Source organism: Oncorhynchus masou, chromosome 13, assembly GCF_036934945.1.
Source record: "Oncorhynchus masou masou isolate Uvic2021 chromosome 13, UVic_Omas_1.1, whole genome shotgun sequence".
Lineage (NCBI taxonomy): Eukaryota > Metazoa > Chordata > Actinopteri > Salmoniformes > Salmonidae > Oncorhynchus > Oncorhynchus masou.
This window is the reverse complement of record NC_088224.1, coordinates 26,974,287-26,991,990: the sequence shown is the minus strand read 5'-3', so window position 1 is coordinate 26,991,990 and position 17,704 is coordinate 26,974,287. Positions and strand designations below refer to the sequence as shown.

The 17,704-nt window shown below is 42.1% G+C and overlaps 2 protein-coding genes across 4 annotated transcripts; one reads left to right on the top strand and one right to left on the bottom strand.

The window, feature by feature from the left end:
• Nucleotides 1–892: 892 nt before the first annotated feature.
• LOC135552024 (replication protein A 14 kDa subunit-like) lies at nt 893–2,244 on the bottom strand. Its single transcript, XM_064983377.1, has 4 exons — nt 2,045–2,244; nt 1,792–1,866; nt 1,466–1,577; nt 893–1,126 (listed from the first exon to the last, which is right to left on the bottom strand). Exons 1-4 carry the CDS (start codon nt 2,138–2,140, stop codon nt 1,044–1,046), a joined length of 366 nt encoding a protein of 121 aa, XP_064839449.1. The 5' UTR covers nt 2,141–2,244; the 3' UTR covers nt 893–1,043.
• Nucleotides 2,245–2,490: 246 nt separating this feature from the next.
• Nucleotides 2,491–17,579, top strand: LOC135552023 (UBAP1-MVB12-associated (UMA)-domain containing protein 1-like). Of its 3 annotated transcripts, XM_064983374.1 has the most exons (5): nt 2,491–2,616; nt 2,797–2,825; nt 2,923–3,025; nt 11,889–11,974; nt 13,480–17,579. In XM_064983374.1, exons 3-5 carry the CDS (start codon nt 2,941–2,943, stop codon nt 13,783–13,785), a joined length of 477 nt encoding a protein of 158 aa, XP_064839446.1. In that variant the 5' UTR covers nt 2,491–2,616; nt 2,797–2,825; nt 2,923–2,940; the 3' UTR covers nt 13,786–17,579. The 3 variants fall into 3 exon arrangements, with proteins under 3 accessions (XP_064839446.1, XP_064839448.1, XP_064839447.1); XM_064983376.1 differs by lacking the exon at nt 2,797–2,825 and having other exon boundaries at nt 2,491–2,571; XM_064983375.1 differs by lacking the exon at nt 2,797–2,825.
• Nucleotides 17,580–17,704: the final 125 nt, after the last annotated feature.

Here is a 17,704-nt window from a genome sequence, read left to right as displayed (position 1 = left end):
GTCTTTGACCATTTTTATGCCCTTCCTCTGACCACGCCCAGTGACGTACCCACTGTCCTCTGTAGCGCCTTGTGGTCAGATGCCAAGCAGTTGTCATTCCAAGCGGTGATGCAGCCAGTCAAGATTCTATCAATGGTCCAGCTGTATTAATTTTTTGAATATCTGAGGCCCAATGACAGTTCTTTTCATCCTCCTGAGGGGGAAGAGGCGTTGTCATGCCCTCTTCACATTTGTGTAGGTGTGTGGACCATGAGAGATCCTCAGTGATGTGAACACTGAGGAACTTGAAGTTCTCCAACCAGCCCCAAAAACAGGTCTTCTATATAATGACTCGATTGAGAAAGGCATACTGTCTGTGCAACTTCTACAGATGAGGACATTAGTTTGAATATTACACTAGTGTTGTTCACTGTCAATTTGTATATCTCAGATTAAGTCAAGAATGCGAACCATTCATAGATGTCATAATATTTAGAGAGCATTTGTCAAAACAATGTGATGAACACAATCCCAACTCCACCCATGAAAACATTCCTGTGATACAATATAAGAAACAGTCTTGAAAGTTTAAATTCAGTTATTGTGTGGGGAAACATCACTTTTTGCTGATAAGTGTGTTGAAGCTTATTTTAGTCCCCACCTCACCACTTGGTGGCAAGGTAGAGAAGTGTGGTTACAGCAGTACAGTAGCTTGTGTTGAACATTTGTACCAACAGAGGGTAATATAACACAGCCATTTCAATTCAGATTTGAAATACAGTTTATATCATTTATCCTGAGAAAATAACTTGGTTGAGATGTCAATAATGCACAGTTCAGTTGATGCTGATAAACTCTATCACAGGTTATTTTAGGTTTATTTACAAACATTGTTATAATGACTAAACTCAGACAAGTTAAAGGCTTTTATTTTCAAAACAAAGAAATAGTTTTTTTCCCCTAACTATACATATCTATTTAGAACTGAGATATATAGAAGAAAAAGGCAACAAGACAATTGAGGTTCACATTGACAATGATCTGAATGAATAAGTGGATAGTGCTCATCCACTGGTGGCTAATTCAAATGGATAGTACTGGGGGTATTCATGGATGACTTTCAGGGCTTCATTGTACAGCTCCAGGTCTGGAAACGAAAAGAAAACATATTATATGCAAAAACATAGATCTGTAAAAAAAAAACAGAGACGTCAAACCAGCTAAAGTCTTTGGCAAGTTAAAAAGTTCACTCAGCAATTTCACCACACCGTGGGGCAACATCATCAACAAGAATTCAAATTAGACCACCACTACAGTTTCTCCCAAATCTGTGCCCTCCCTTGAGGTATGCTGCGCTGCCCACATTGGCAAGAGCATATTTTTTTTAGATTTCGTTGCAGGAAGTCACTGTGTATAATGATGTAACTTTGCAGAGTGTACCTTTGAGAACACATTCCCTTCTCCACAGGAGAGATGACATACTTACCGAAAGGAATGCCTTGGTCTTCTCTGAGCATGTTGTATGCGGAGGCCATTATTGCCCCTTTGTTGGACACTACACCAACCACCTCCACCACCCCACTCAGCTCCTCATCAAGCTGGGAAAGAGAAACAAATGTTACATCAGGCAATGCACTAATAGCCATATGCCTTTGAAACTCAAGTACAATGTTCACTTTCAGTTTTGTGATGCCATGTTGTTATTGTCAGATTGTTTCATTCCTAATTCCTAGAAGATAGCTACTGTTCAGCCAGTCTACTGTTCAGCCAGTCTACTGTAGTTGGCTGGTTAAGTCTTGCAACTGTACTCACGGGATCGTTAAGTTCCACTGATGCAGACTTCCCTTCTCCATCCGAAAGAGTGAATGATTTTCCAGTTGGATGGACCTGTCATAGACGACAAAATAATGAATTGCGATTTAGTCATGCAAACTAGCTAGTTATAAAAGTAGCGAATTTCATTGCCATTTCTGGCTGTGTACCACCACGACCCTTTCGTCAAGACGGCCATCCAATTTCTAGTGCTGAACTAACGATAGGCCCAATAACAACACTAACATATTACCTTCTCAACACGTCCAACGAAGCAAATCGCCCTGCTGATATATTGAGAAAGCATAGAATGGTTTATTCTGGGTTTTGGTGACTCGAAAACTGCCATTTCGATAGATTTTGCAGAACACAACTTGAAATTCTAGCTACGATTGAGTACAACAAGCAGGCGATAGCGCGGGAAATACTTTGTTACGGCGTTTCCTCGTTGCTCAATGCTACATTTTTTCCCCGGACAGAAGCTTATGTTAACTAACGTTCCTCATACTAATATTTAAATGTCACATGCACGGATAATTTCATATAAATAAAACTTCAATAATTTAAAGTGGAGTATAATATATAAACACCAGATTCAAAGCGACAGATTGCGGTACAATCATTATAAAACTGATTAGAATAAAATTGTTCTCGACATTGTTTCTAAACGGACCATTTACAGAACAGGAATGACCGGAAACAGATAAGACAACAGCAACAACACACTGGTCAAGGACTAACTACACGAAATCGCATAGATAATCTAACAACAACAAAAGTGTATGTTTACTTTACTCGACTTTTTAACGAAAAAAGACTGGTAGGGTAAGTAATTTGCTTTGGTTTGACGAAAACCTAGCTAACCAGCTAGCTAACTAGACACTAAAGAACAATTAGCTAGTAGAGCATACGTGACATTTGATACTTCGGAAGTTGAAAGAAATCAAACTGAAAGTCACTTACTTGTATTCAGTCATGATATTGCGATCTGTGATCAACTTTCAGGCATACTCCTAGGTTCTACATACCAAAGGGTAAACACAACATGATTTCTTTATGCATTTTCTCATTCCAAGTGCCGTGATGATGTTGCCGTATGCTTGCTAACGTTTGTTTTTCTCGCCTTTGCAGACCCAGTAAGGAGTCAGTATGTTCAGTTTTTTCGGAAATCGTAATAAAGACTCTTCCAAGAAGTCATCGTCAGAGGGTGGTACAGATGGGTTCGTGATAATAGGTGAGAAACAAATAATCAAACGTCAACCTGCTGACTTTGTAATAGTCAGAAATGTGTATTTGCTTGATACTCAAAGTCTAGGTGTAAAACAGAACTTTGACGTTTCAGGTCGTCCTATTGCTCAGTAGACTCTGCTCAGTTCTGAAACGACCACACTTACCAAACATTTAACAAGTTGGGCAGACCACACACACATAAAGTAATGCTGTGATTTGTTATTGAATCCATGAAATATGTTTATTCCACAATGCTCTACTGGTTGAACCATTCTTGTTTCATAATTAAGTGACCAGGCCTCTCCTGGTTGCCTGTTGATATCACCCAGAACAATGCTGTGGGGGTTGTGTGTCAGAGTTGCACACAATGACATGTTCAGTGCTACTGTATTATAAAATTGATTTTTAAATGTTTCAAAGCACTGTACACATTCAGTCAATAACATCGGTCTATATTTTTAGTTTATCTTGTTATTTAAAAAAAATATATATATTAATAATTTTTGTCAACAAGACTAAATCCTGAACCTCTACTTTGTAACATACTAAATACTATAAGCTTAAAAAGTCCACATGTAGTTTTAAAGCATTGAATAATGTCTTTCATCACTTCCATGAGGCTGAAATGAACCTGAAATGAAAATAAGGAGTTGCGCCAAAAATAAGTTTCCTCGTGCTCATGGGCGTGGTAATAAGTCATAACAACAAATTAGCATATGTTTATCATTAAGTTCAAAATTACAATATAGGATTTCTACTTGCTTTATGAAGATAAATCCTGCCAATTTTAAAGGTCAAAGGCAGAAACAACTTCCGTGGGTACCTTTCAAATTCTAAGTCCTAAATAATAAAAATGTTATTGTTAGTCAGGAATCTCCCTCCTCCCTCTTTCCTCTACCAGGAAAGTGCAGTATAATTGGCTCTTTATCCCGTGGCTTTGATTGGGAGCGCTGCTGGTGGACCTGGATTCAAATAGTACTCAAAATAATTTCAAATACTTTAGCTGGGCTTGACTGGCACTATGGAACCAATAAAGTAGTCGCAAAAGTTCAAACGCTGTCCATCTGGCACTCCAGACAGGCTAAAACTAACGCCAGAAGTAGTTAAAGTGATTTCAAATAGTATTTGGACCCAGGTATGGCTTTTGATGAAGCAGTAGACACAGATGGTCAGGAGTTGTATGTTTCGCTTGGCAGACAGGAGAGAGCCAGTCTCAGAGCCAGCGTTTCTTCCCAGATAAAGGAGAAAGAGTCTGACTGAGCTCACAGATGTTTTAGTGTAAACCCTATGACTGTGCTCTGTTTAATGATGAGAGAGAGAGAGAGAGAGATTCGTAAGGGAGGGATCAGTCAGATAGCTGATGAAACCAGGGAGTTTAAAGGGCAAATCACCAAAACGGAATTCATAATCAATGTTGATAGGAGTTGTTACAGAGTGCAAATCCAACAATGTAGGACTGTGCTTCAGTCAGAGTTGGGGTAATGGCTTTCAATTTAGGTACAGTTAGGTTAGTTTGTGCCGTTGCATTGAATGAATATTCAAAGATCATTTTCTGTGAGGATAATTTTTTATTTATTTTTTAAATGGTTTTAACTGTATCAAATGTAAAGTGTAGCTACTTGTTTCCCTGAAATCTGCCATTACATTTGCCATCTGCACCACAGCCTCTTTCCACTTTTCGAGAATTCCTGGTACTGATGGCTCCAGACCAAAGGGAGCAGATGTTCTTACAAAGCTGATCTGTGGGGCTCAGTCTGTGTCCATATGGCAGGGGGCATATCATGTGCCACTCCACTACCCTTTCACTTCCCCAGCCAGCGGCCTGCCGGTTGGGTATGTTCGGGCCAGGGCTGGGCTGTGGGAGAGAGCCAGCGGAAAATCCCAGTGGCAGGGAACTGGGTGGCTGGCAGGCTGCTCTTCTGTGGCCCTTCTCGCCTCCATCCACGTTTAGTTATTCAGACCAAGATAAATCCTCTTAGGGAAAGAGCAAGAAGGAGCAAGGCAGTGCAGTGAAAAAAGTCATATTTTCAATTTTCTCAATGATGTTTCAACACTATAAGATCAAAATAACACTCTGAAATTGTGAAAATTATAATGCCCTTTTAGTGAAAGAGCTTCTTTTGTATGTAAAAATATACATATGTGTCAACACACCCACATGATCAGACTGAGCAATTCAATGGCAAAATGAAAATAAATTATAAAAAGAGCTAACTTTTTTTTTGGGGGGGGGGGGTTATTTTCATTGAATAAACACACAGTAATTATATTAGACACACGGTGACGATTTAAAAATAACATTTATAAAGACTGCATGGGGTCTTTAAGGGAAACAATCTGCAGAGTCCGCCCCTGATGCTAGATGGAGGGATGGCTCACATTTGTCAGGGGGTCATGGAGTCGAATCTCATTTTACCTCAGAAGATTAGCAAATTAGCTATTACAATAACGTCATTTGACAAGGTTTGTATCCTACATCAGGCAAATCTCTCCCCAGTCTAAGCTGTTAATTTGTAACACCTAATATTTTCTCCTCCATTCTGTCAGATGGAATCCGATAAGAAAGGATTTGTTTTATTATCTCTGAAGTCATGAAGTCATCCAAGTCCAGGGCCTTCAGTCCCTCAAAGTGTGTGTGTGTGTGTGTGTGCACTTGCCTGCAGCTGACACTCTTGAGGAGTGGTGCTGGTTGACTGCTGAAGTCATGAGCAGCTGCCTGTGCCTCTTCTGGGAGCCCATCTCCCTCTCACAGGCCCTTAACCCAGCCGGCAGACAGACAATAGCCTCACTTGTATTTGGATGCCTGTCAGTGTCTACAAGGAGTCTTTTTCACTAACATCATGTTCAAAGGCCTACACCCCCACACCACATTCATTTTAACATCATGTTGCTTTTCCTTGTCTGAAGTCTTTATTTATTGTGCCAGGATAGTAGGTCACTCAGTAACAATTGCCACTGTTTTCCAGGGAGTCCTAAAGTCATTCCAGGTAATGCAAGGATGGGTGTGCATCATGCATCATGCATGCAAGTTCATAAGTGTTTTAGTAATTGGTCACTGGTCATTAACAGAAGATTGTGAAAATAAATGTGAGGCTACTAACAGTGTCCAGCATTACTAGAGCTAGTTTGTTCTGCACTGGCAAAGATGTTTACGAGAAGCCTGCTAGCCTGACAAACTGCATGTCATTGACCATGTCTATGCTCTGATCAGGTCCCACAACTCCAGCACGAATCATGACATAACGTGATGTCATTGACAAGATCCACACTACACAGAGCAGGTCGATGCAGAATGTAATGTGCTCCTTTTCTTTCCCCTTCACATGATCAGAACATGATCCAAGCCAGAACCTTAGGCCTCTCTCCTGACCTGACACTGTTCAGAAAATATTTTATTTTAAACATTTATATATATATATATGACACACACACACACACACACTACCGTTCAAAAGTTTGTGGTCACTTTCGTTGTTTTCCATGAAAACATACATGAAATGATTTGTAAAATGAATGGAAAATATAGTCAGGGCGTTGACAAGGTAATAAACAATGATTTTTTTATTTAAATAATAATTGTGTTGTTCAAACTTTGCATTCGTCAAAGAATCCTCCATTTGCAGCAATTACAGCATTGCAGACCTTGGGCATTCTCGTTGTTAATCTGTTGAGGTAGTCTGAAGAGATTTCACCCCATGCTTCCTGAAGCACTTCCCACAAGTGTGATTGACTTGATGGAAACTTCTTATGTACCATACGGTCAAGCTATTCCCACAACAGCTCAATAGGGTTGAGATCCGGTGACTGTGCTGGACACTCCATTATAGGCAGAATACCAACTGACTGCTTCTTCCCTAAATAGCTCTTGCGTAGTTTCGAGCTGTGTTTTGGGTCATTGTCCTGTTGTAGGAGGAAATTGGCTCCAATTAAGCGCCGTCCACAGAGTATCGCATGGCGTTGCAAAATGGAGTGATATCCTTCCTTCTTCAAGATCCCTTTTACCCTGTACAAATCTCCCCCTTTACCACCACCAAGCACCCCCAGACCATCACTTTGCCTCCACCATGCTTGACAGATGGTGTCATCTTCTTTGTGATCCGACCACCTCAAACTTAGATTCGTCTGTCAAATCACTTTTTTCCAATCTTCCTTTGTCCAGTGTCTGTGTTTTGCCCATCTTAATCTTTTCTTTTTATTGGCCAGTCTGAGATGGCTTTTCCTTTACAACTCTGCCTAGAAGACCAGCATCCCGGAGTCTCCTCTTCACTGTTGACGTTGAGACTGGTGTTTTGCGGGTACTATTTAATTAAGCTGCCAATTGAGGACTTGTGAGGCATCTGTTTCTCAAACTAGACACTCTAATGTACCTGTCCTCATGCTCAGTTATTCACCGCGGCCCTCCCACTCCTCTTTCTATTCTGGTTAGAGCCAGAGCCAGTTTGCTCTGTTTTGTGAAGGGAGTAGTACACAGCGTTGTATGAGATCTTCAGTTTCTTGTCTATTTCTCGCATGGAATAGCCTTCATTTCTCAGAACAAGAATAGACCGATGAGTTTCAGAAGAAAGCCCTTTGTTTCTGGACATTTTGATCCTGTAATCGAACCCACAAATACTGACGTTCCAGATACTCAACTAGTCTAAAGAAGGCCAGTTTTATTGCTTCTTTAATCAGAACAACAGTTTTCAGCTGTAACATAATTGCAAAAGTGTTTCCTAATGATCAATTAACCTTTTAGAATGATAAACTTGGATTAGCTAACAAAACATGCCATTGGAACACAGGAGTGATGGATGCTGATAATGGGCCTCTGTATGCCTATGTAGATATTCCATTAAAAAATCTGCTGTTTGCACTACAATAGTAATTTACAACATTAACAATGTCTACACTGTATTTCTGATCAATTGGATGTTATTTTAATGGACACTCAAAGGTGGTTTTCTTTCAAAAACATGGACATTTCTAAGTGACCCCAAACTTTTGAACAGTAGTGTACACGTTTGCCAGTCCAGGTTCACTTACAGTTATCCAAACACACAGTCTTTCCATGATGTTGAATGTGAAAACATGCAGCCTTACTATAATGTGAAGTCAAGTACAACTGACCTGACCTGACCTGTCCTCTGTATCATCAAGCAGAGGTGTGTGTGTGTGTGTGTGTTCTTGCTTTTGCCTCGTTGTCCCTCTCCTCCTGAAGCATTTAGTGAATGGAAGGTATAAACTCCTGCATGCTATTGAGCAGATGACGGATGCATGCTCTGTGTGTTACTGACTGAGAGAGAACGGGAAGGCGGGGCCTCTAACTGACTGAGCCCAGAAACAAGGCCATGTATGTACAATGCTGACGACACATAACGGGGAGAACATAGGCTTACTTTACATGGCATTATTTAGATGCCCCTGTTGTCCTAGAGGACTTGCTCTGGAGGTGAACAATACCTACCATGCCAAGAATTTCTTCACAGATGTGGATGGAAATGTGGGCTAAATCTTGTGATGAAATTGTGGGGACTTTTGTACCCGTAGGACTAAAAGGGGCAACTCAAAGCTTTAAATACAAGGCATAGAATGAATTAACATTGCATACTTATATTCCTCAAACATGGATGGAAATATGAATATGATAATGGAAAAGTAAGACACTAGACAAAATATTTTTATTTAAAAAGATTTTAAAGCTGCAATATGTACAACTTTTTGTGCGACCTGACAAAATTCACATTCACAATGTAAGTTATAGATCTGTCATTCTCATTGAAAGCAAGTCTAAGAAACTGTAGATATGTTCTATGTGCAGTATTTCTGTGCTTCCGTTTTTAAGTTTAGTTTTTGTGTCTTTTACATTAGGTTTTGTACACAAGCTTCAAACCGCTAAAAGAAAATACAATATTTTTGGTTACGGAAAATATATTTCACAGCAGTTTAGGTGGTACAATTATTCTCTACACTATACGTGCTTGGTTTGTCACAAACTGAAATTAAGTGAACCATTTGAATTTTAGCTACCAGGAAATAATTTTTGCATAGTGCATCTTTTTAAATAAAAAATCATCTGAATCTGAGGTTACTGAAGCTGAGAGACATTTTACTACTAGACTAGCGTAAGCTGATAGATCCCATATTGATCCCGTGCAGAGTAACGCAATGTCTGTTTTTATCATGGGGCTCTGGGCCTCCGTTCCCTTTCATGGAGATCATTTACCCTCTATAGAGAGAGACATTGGGGTGACTGGAGACACTGAGCTCAGATCAAAGGAATCTGGGGAGATCAGGGAGGATGACTTCATGCTGCAGAAAGAGTTCAGTCCCATAGGAAAGGGGAGTGAGGAGTGGAGATGGCAATGGTCACAGAGGAGAAGAAGGAGTTCAGTCCCGAGGAAAGAGGAGTGGAGATGGCAATGGTCACAGAGGAGAAGAAAGAGTTCAGTCCCAGAGGAAACGGGAGTGGAGATGGCAATGGTCACAGAGGAGAAGAAAGAGTTCAGTCCCAGAGGAAAGAGGAGTGGAGATGGCAATGGTCACAGAGGAGAAGAAAGAGTTCAGTCCCAGAGGAAAGAGGAGCGGAGATGGCAATGGTCACAGAGGAGAAGAAAGAGTTCAGTCCCAGAGGAAAGAGGAGCGGAGATGGCAATGGTCACAGAGGAGAAGAAAGAGTTCAGTCCCAGAGGAAAGAGGAGTGGAGATGGCAATGGTCACAGAGGAGAAGAAAGAGTTCAGTCCCAGAGGAAAGAGGAGTGGAGATGGCAATGGTCACAGAGGAGAAGAAAGAGTTCAGTCCCAGAGGAAAGAGGAGCGGAGATGGCAATGGTCACAGAGGAGAAGAAAGAGTTCAGTCCCAGAGGAAAGAGGAGCGGAGATGGCAATGGTCACAGAGGAGAAGAAAGAGTTCAGTCCCAGAGGAAAGAGGAGTGGAGATGGCAATGGTCACAGAGGAGAAGAAAGAGTTCAGTCCCAGAGGAAAGAGGAGCGGAGATGGCAATGGTCACAGAGGAGAAGAAAGAGTTCAGTCCCAGAGGAAAGAGGAGCGGAGATGGCAATGGTCACAGAGGAGAAGAAAGAGAGGGGAATGGGGTTGGGAACACAGGCTATTACACCAGAGAGAGGAATGGGGTTGGGAACACAGGCTATTACACCAGAGAGAGGAATGGGGTTGGGAACACAGGCTAGGCTACACCAGAGAGGGGAATGGGGTTGGGAACACAGGCTATTACACCAGAGAGGGGAATGGGGTTGGGAACACAGGCTAGGTTACACCAGAGAGAGGAATGGGGTTGGGAACACAGGCTAGGTTACACCAGAGAGAGGAATGGGGTTGGGAACACAGGCTAGGTTACACCAGAGAGAGGAATGGGGTTGGGAACACAGGCTAGGTTACACCAGAGAGAGGAATGGGTTTGGGAACACAGGCTATTAGACCAGAGAGAGGAATGGGGTTGGGAACACAGGCTATTACACCAGAGAGAGGAATGGGGTTGGGAACACAGGCTAGGCTACACCAGAGAGAGGAATGGGGTTGGGAACACAGGCTATTACACCAGAGAGAGGAATGGGTTTGGGAACACAGGCTATTACACCAGAGAGAGGAATGGGGTTGGGAACACAGGCTATTACACCAGAGAGAGGACTGGGGTTGGAAACACAGGCTATTACACCAGAGAGAGGAATGGGGTTGGGAACACAGGCTATTACACCAGAGAGAGGAATGGGGTTGGGAACACAGGCTATTACACCAGAGAGAGGAATGGGGTTGGGAACACAGGCTAGGCTACACCAGAGAGAGGACTGGGGTTGGGAACACAGGCTATTACACCAGAGAGAGGAATGGGGTTGGGAACACAGGTTATTACACCAGAGAGAGGAATGGGGTTGGGAACACAGGCTAGGCTACACCAGAGAGAGGAATGGGGTTGGGAACACATGCTATTACACCAGAGAGAGGAATGGGGTTGGGAACACAGGCTATTACACCAGAGAGAGGAATGGGGTTGGGAACACAGGCTAGGCTGCACCAGAGAGAGGAATGGGGTTGGGAACACAGGCTATTACACCAGAGAGAGAAATGGGGTTGGGAACACAGGCTAGGCTACACCAGAGAGAGGAATGGGGTTGGGAACACAGGCTAGGCTACACCAGAGAGAGGAATGGGGTTGGGAACACAGGCTAGGTTACACCAGAGAGAGGAATGGGGTTGGGAACACAGGCTAGGTTACACCAGAGAGAGGAATGGGGTTGGGAACACAGGCTAGGCTACACCAGAGAGAGGAATGGGGTTGGGAACACAGGCTAGGTTACACCAGAGAGAGGAATGGGGTTGGGAACACAGGCTAGGCTACACCAGAGAGAGGAATGGGGTTGAGAACACAGGCTAGGCTACACCAGAGAGAGGAATGGGGTTGGGAACACAGGCTAGGCTACACCAGAGAGAGGAATGGGGTTGGGAACACAGGCTATTACACCAGAGAGAGGAATGGGGTTAGGAACACAGGCTAGGCTACACCAGAGAGAGGAATGGGGTCCGGAACACAGGCTATTACACCAGAGAGAGCTGCAGACATGCTCTGATCCACATAGTGCTCTGTGGAACAGTATTGCTGTGTTACTTTGTTAATGCTGTGTAATCCATTAATGTGATCAGAATGCCATTCCGCTCGTTAAACCACGTCTAATCACCCAATTGACCTGCTTTTCCAGAGGACCAAAAAAATAACCCAAAGAGGCTAATGACTTCTGTTCTGAAGACCACAGGGCAAGTAGGTCATTGTAGATGGGGCTAGTAGTGGGTCTCGTGCACATGTATGTTGATGAAGAATCCAGGCCTAGGCCCGTGGTGTATAATGACAGAATATCTTTTTTGTTTTCCTCTCCAGGAGAAACTGTGGAAGAACAGAGGAAGACGACCCATAACGCGAACATCGGCAAACCATCATGTAACGTTATTGTGCAACCATCAAAGGTGATTGTCTTTTATAACCAGGGGGCAGCGCTATGCAGAACATGCAGTATAACACTCTTTATGGGCTCTGGTCTAAACTAGAACGCTATGTAGGAGAAAGGCCAATGTAGTGTCATTTAGGACCCAACCTGGGCGATGTTACTCAAAACTGCCAAGTGGTTTGTCTCGTAAATGCTGTCCTCAGTACCAGGAAACACAACTGTTGTAGACTTAAACCGACAGCAGTGAGACTGACTGGCTCATCCTGCCTTCATATAGTCTGCCTACAGTCTGTTGCTGCTGTGTTGGGGACAGATGCTGAGTGGCATGGGTGTGATCCTGCACACACACACACACAGAGACTTGAGGACCATCACATGCCACTACCATTCAGCACGCTCCATGCCTGCTACACTGGGTCTGGACTGCAGTCTGGACATATGGTGGCTGTAGAGAAGCTCTATGGTGTTGCTGCTAGTTCTCTGTTTGATCTGGTTGGTCCTTGAAGTCGCCTGTGGTCATTATTATGGGTTTAATCAAGGCGTGTGTGTGTGTGTGTGTGTGTGTGTGTGTGTGTGTGTGTGTGTGTGTGTGTGTGTGTGTGTGTGTGTGTGTGTGTGTGTGTGTGTGTGTGTGTGTGTGTGTGTTGAAGCGTAAGCTGCATATGGTGACATGGCACTGCTGCTTGGCTCCCATTCAATGAGTGTTATCTACAGTGCTTTGCCTCCATGTTGCGCACCCTTCACCTACATGATGTACAAACTCCTACCTCCACCAATATAAACCTGTCCAGCTTCACACACTCTCCTGTGTTATGGGCAATATATGAAACATATGGAGGGCCGGATGGCAGGACCACTACCTACAGTGTTCTGTATTGGTTATTACAGAGGTAATTAGTGGTTAAGATGTAACGTTACTTTACATGTGAAGTGCTAGAAGTCATGAAAAAGCAAAGCACCACACTGCTTGCTGATCATGCTCCCAAGTGAGTCCTCGTCACCACCGTGTTTGAGAGAACCAACACTCAGACACTTTTAAGGACGTTTCCGTGGGTATGTCCCAACTGAATGCTCTCTTAATTGAAGAGGAATAAGCCATTTCCTGTAACATCTTCTCTGCATTTAGGCTTTTATTCCAAGGCCCGAAGCACTGCTTAAGTCTTCAATCTAGCACTTTATGTGTACACCAAATCCTTTTGAATCAAATAAGTCAATTGAAGAATACAAATAGTAGGCCGATTTAACATCATGGTAGACAGAATAATTGTATTGTGTGACGCTTGCTTGTGTTTAGTAGTACACTTACTGGTACACTAGTTGAGTTGCTAAGGTTATGGTTTGGGACAGCACCCTAGTGACTTCCTCCCATGGATGTTGCCGAGTTCTGAAACCTCATCGGCATCAATCTGTTTTCATGTCTGACAAAAGTTAGCCATGTTAAGTGTTCCTTTTTCATTGTGTAGCCTACACTTGTTTCTAAATGCAATGTCTGAAGGTGGATGTTTTCTCACCTCTTCTCCTTAGTCCTCCAGTACCACACCTACCCAGGCCCACCACACTCCAGCCCCTGCTCCACCTTCAGTGATCGCCCCATCACCAGGACCTATGTGGAAGCCCCCCGCGCCCATAGTGGAGGCAGCACTGTCTCTCCCAGAGCTACTAGGAGATGTCCCATTCACCCTGGCCCCCCATGTTTTGGCCATGCAGACAGGGGGTCCTGGGTTCCCCCTCTTCTCTGAGATGCTGATGTCGCCCCAAGACATCAACCACAACCTGGCCTCCTTCACCTACGACTTCACCCTGGAGAACTCTGTGCTCTGTGAACATTGACCTGTAGATAGTTTACTTGCTGACTATGACCGCTGACCTTTTGATCTGTCAACCTCCCCTCCAATACCAGCCCTACGTCAACCCTGGGTCGTGTTCATTGGGCAGCAAACAGATGAAAACGTACTGAAACAAGACGGGACTACCTGGGCTTGTCCAATAAGAAAGGCACATGTTTGTTTTCCTTTCCAAAGTGTTTAGCTACGTTTGCCCTACTGAACACTACCTTGGACTGTCTTGGCTCGTTACCATTCAGGTTTAGTTTCAGTTCTATAGGCTCTGTCTGAGAATGGTAGTACTATAATTAATGATGAACCAGGTTATTGTGATGATCAGAGTTAGAAAACAGGTGTGAGTCAGTTGGGGTCAAAACTGCACCTGCCGGCAGTGATGTAGGTTACACACAGTATGTAGGTAGATGAGTTCGCAGAGTTCCACCATTAAGATTGTAGACTACTAGTTCAAGGCGAATCACTTTCTGATGCGCCTGTCATAGTAGTGCTGGTTCACTGTTTTAAGAACGGTGTGTATCAGAAGAGCGCGAGCTTCATGTCTGACTGGCATGCTTCATCATAGCTTTGTGTTTCATTTGAACAGTGTCTGGGTCTGTAGATTCACCTGTTGTTGCTGTTAGTTTAGAAGTCACTGATTGACCTTTGGGTTTGCACTAATGTACGCATGAGACAGATGTCAGATAGTTTTCAAATCTTATAAAGGAAATTACACATATTCTTTATTCGGTTACAATGTTTTCTCTCTGCTGTCCTCACTTTTGCCCATGAAGTTAAGAACGCTTTAAGAAAACATTTGAAGAAGCGTTTGTGTAGCATAAGCATTTCTATAGAGGAACTATGTAGCTTTCTGATCTATTTTAACATGTAAGAATATATATCCCCTATTTTTCAACATGTGTTATCAGGACTCACTCGATATGGGGACTCGTATGTGGCCTTTCTCTCTTCATCATCATCATCAGCATGGCTCTAATGAACGCATCGTGTGTTGTAACTTTCCCAAACATTGTATTTATTGTTATTTATTCTGAACCAACCAAGTTTCCCCCCAGTCTTCATGGCACAGTTTAGATTTGACAGTGTTTCAAGGTATCCTGTCACATGTACTGCATTCATTGCACACTGGCAAACAAATGATCTTGTGAACACACACATGTTCAGTTACCTCTGACTGCTGTACAAATGTGAGGGGGCAAGAAAATACCAATTATATATAGTTAAAATAATTTTTAGGACTATTATTTGAAGTAAACTCCTTATGAGTTAACTCCTAAGACAACCACTCAAGAACCTGAAAAGATGGCACATAAGTTGCTGTTATTTTCAGTGCCATGTTGTGGTATTCCACATCATGTGAAATCATCCATAGAGGCTGCATTTACACACACAGACAATTATTATTATTATTTTTTAATCAGTTCTTTTGCCAATAATTGTGCAAGAAAATCTGAATTGGGCTGCATGTGTGAATTGGGCTGCATGTGTGAATTGGGCTGCAGCCTTACTACTACATACATTATGAAATATTTGGGATTTACCCTGTCTGGACAATCCTTTGCTGTGCATACCTGGAAACCAAGTGTATTTATATCTGTCTGCGTTAAACGATACTGTGGATTTCCCCAGGCCTCTTCCTCTCTTTGTAATTCAATCACTGACCTAACATAGCATTTAGTTTTTTTTGATTCACCGGTGTGGAAGGCTACAGTTGTTTGCTTTGTATTTTGGGGGTGATTTGAGTTTGAGTAACTTAGTTTATTTGGTTTACTTGGATGTGTTTTGGGGGTTTAGTTACGGTGTGGTTAATTTGTGGTTGTTGTGCATGTTTGCTATTAACAATACATTGTTTTCATTTATCTTGTAATTTTTAACTGAGGGGGTTTCTCTAAAGATGGTTGACCTGTAAAATCGTGAGTACTGTGTTTTTATTAGTAGAAGCTGGTACATAGGAAATACAGTGCATTTGGAAAGTATTCAGACCCCTTGACTTTTTCCACATTTTGTTACGTTACATCCTTGTTCTAAAAGTAATTCAATTGTTTTTTTCCCCTCAATCTACACACAATACCCCATAATGAAAAACTGACATCACATTTACATAAGTCTTCAGACCCTTTACTCAGTACTTTGTTGAAGCACCTTTGGCGGTGATTACATCTACAAGTCTTCTTGGTTATGACGCTACAAGCTTGGCACACCTCTATTGTCTTCCTTTTGGCCACTCTACTATAAAGGCCTGATTGGTGAAGTGCTGCAGGGATGGTTGTCCTTCTGGAAGGTTCTCCCATCTCCACAGAGGAATTCTGGAGCTCTGTCAGAGTGACCATTGGGTTCTTGGTCACCTCCCTGACTAAAGCCCTTATCTCCTGATTGCTCAGTTTGGCCAGGCTGTCAGCTCTATGAAGAGTCTCTTGGTTAATTCCAAACTTCTTCCATTTAAGAATGATGGAGGCCACTGTGTTCTTGGGGATTTTCAATGCTGCAGACATTTTCTGGTACCCTTCTGCAGAGCTGTGCCTCAACACAATAATGTCTCGGAGTTCTACAGACTTCGACCTCATGGCTTGGTTTTTGCTCTGACATGTACTGTCAACTGTGGGACCTCATATAGACAGGTGTGTGCCTTTCCAAATAATGTCCAATCAATTGAATTTACTCCAATCAAGTTGTAGAAACAGCTCAAGGATGATAAAAGGAAACAGGATGCACCAGAGCTCAATTTCAAATCTCATAGCAAAGCGTCTGAATACTTTTGTAAATAAGGTATTTCTGTTTTTAAGTTTTTGTAAATTTGCAAAAATGTCTAAACCTGTTTTGCTTTGACATGATTGTGTGTAGATTGATGAGGGAAAAAAATGCATTTAATCCATTTTAGAATAAGGCTGTAATGTAAGTAAATGTGAAGGGGTCTGAATACTTTCAGAATGCACTATATGTCATATTGGGTTAGAGGATATGTTTTACATGCTATCTGCCCTACTTACCTGCTTCTGTTTTCATACCTGACCATCAGCCAAGTATTTGCACGTTATCCTGATATTATGTACTCCGTGTTGGGGAAGCTAATTTGAACAGATCACGCTGTAGTCAGATATTAAACTAATATGAAATTTATCCAATTAATCACAACAACAAAATTCAAGTGAGAATTTGGGCGGTCCGATGCTGAAAAAGAAAGATGATTGCCTATTTCACCCATATTTTATTTTTGGAAAAGAGTAGTAGAATGTAGTTCCAGTAGTTAGCCACACCATTAAATGGCAAAAAAAGTAATTCGCTACTGAAAACACTACCTTGATTTCAATTGAGTTCAACTACCACCAAGCTACTGCAAAAATGTTGTTAAATCACTAGTTGAACTACATGTACAGTACTTCACTAATCCCCAACACTGCAAGTACTGTAACTTCAAATTGATATTAAGAGTTATGGAGGATGTTACATGCAATAGTACATCTGGTTAACCTCTGCACATGCAGTTGTGCGTTCTTTGAAAATGTGCCTACCTCTGAAGAAGTTTGAATGCCACTTTAAAAAGCAAACCATTTTTACCTTGTGGTAAATCTGCCAAGTTTACACCCCCTTATTCTGAACCCTGTCTTCAGCTTTACTTCCTTTTCAGTCCTTGTCCAATGCCTTTTATTTTGGTTCTGTACCCTCTTTGTGTTTTAATTGTATATGCATTTGATTTGTGAATCAGCTATACATAATCTTATGTTTGAATGTGGGTGAAAACTTGATCAAATTTGTACAAAAGCAGACTATTAAAAACTATGTAAACTATTTTGATGATTCCTGTCTTGTTGGTAGGGAAAATACATATGGTGCAAGTTTAGTACTTTGTAAATCTGTAATAGATGTGTTTGAACAGCAATATGTGACTTTTTAGGAAGGGTCTAGATACAATA

Coding starts and splice junctions, on each gene's coding strand:
- LOC135552023 (XM_064983376.1), top strand. CDS start 2,941: ATGTTCAGTTTTTTCGGAAATCGTAATAAAGACTCTTCCAAGAAGTCA. Junction 3,026..11,888: donor AGATGGGTTCGTGATAATAG/GTGAGAAACAAA, acceptor TTTCCTCTCCAG/GAGAAACTGTGGAAGAACAG. Junction 11,975..13,479: donor TTATTGTGCAACCATCAAAG/GTGATTGTCTTT, acceptor TCTTCTCCTTAG/TCCTCCAGTACCACACCTAC.
- LOC135552024 (XM_064983377.1), bottom strand. CDS start 2,140: ATGGCAGTTTTCGAGTCACCAAAACCCAGAATAAACCATTCTATGCTT. Junction 1,578..1,791: donor CAGTGGAACTTAACGATCCC/GTGAGTACAGTT, acceptor TCTCTTTCCCAG/CTTGATGAGGAGCTGAGTGG. Junction 1,127..1,465: donor AGACCAAGGCATTCCTTTCG/GTAAGTATGTCA, acceptor TTTCGTTTCCAG/ACCTGGAGCTGTACAATGAA.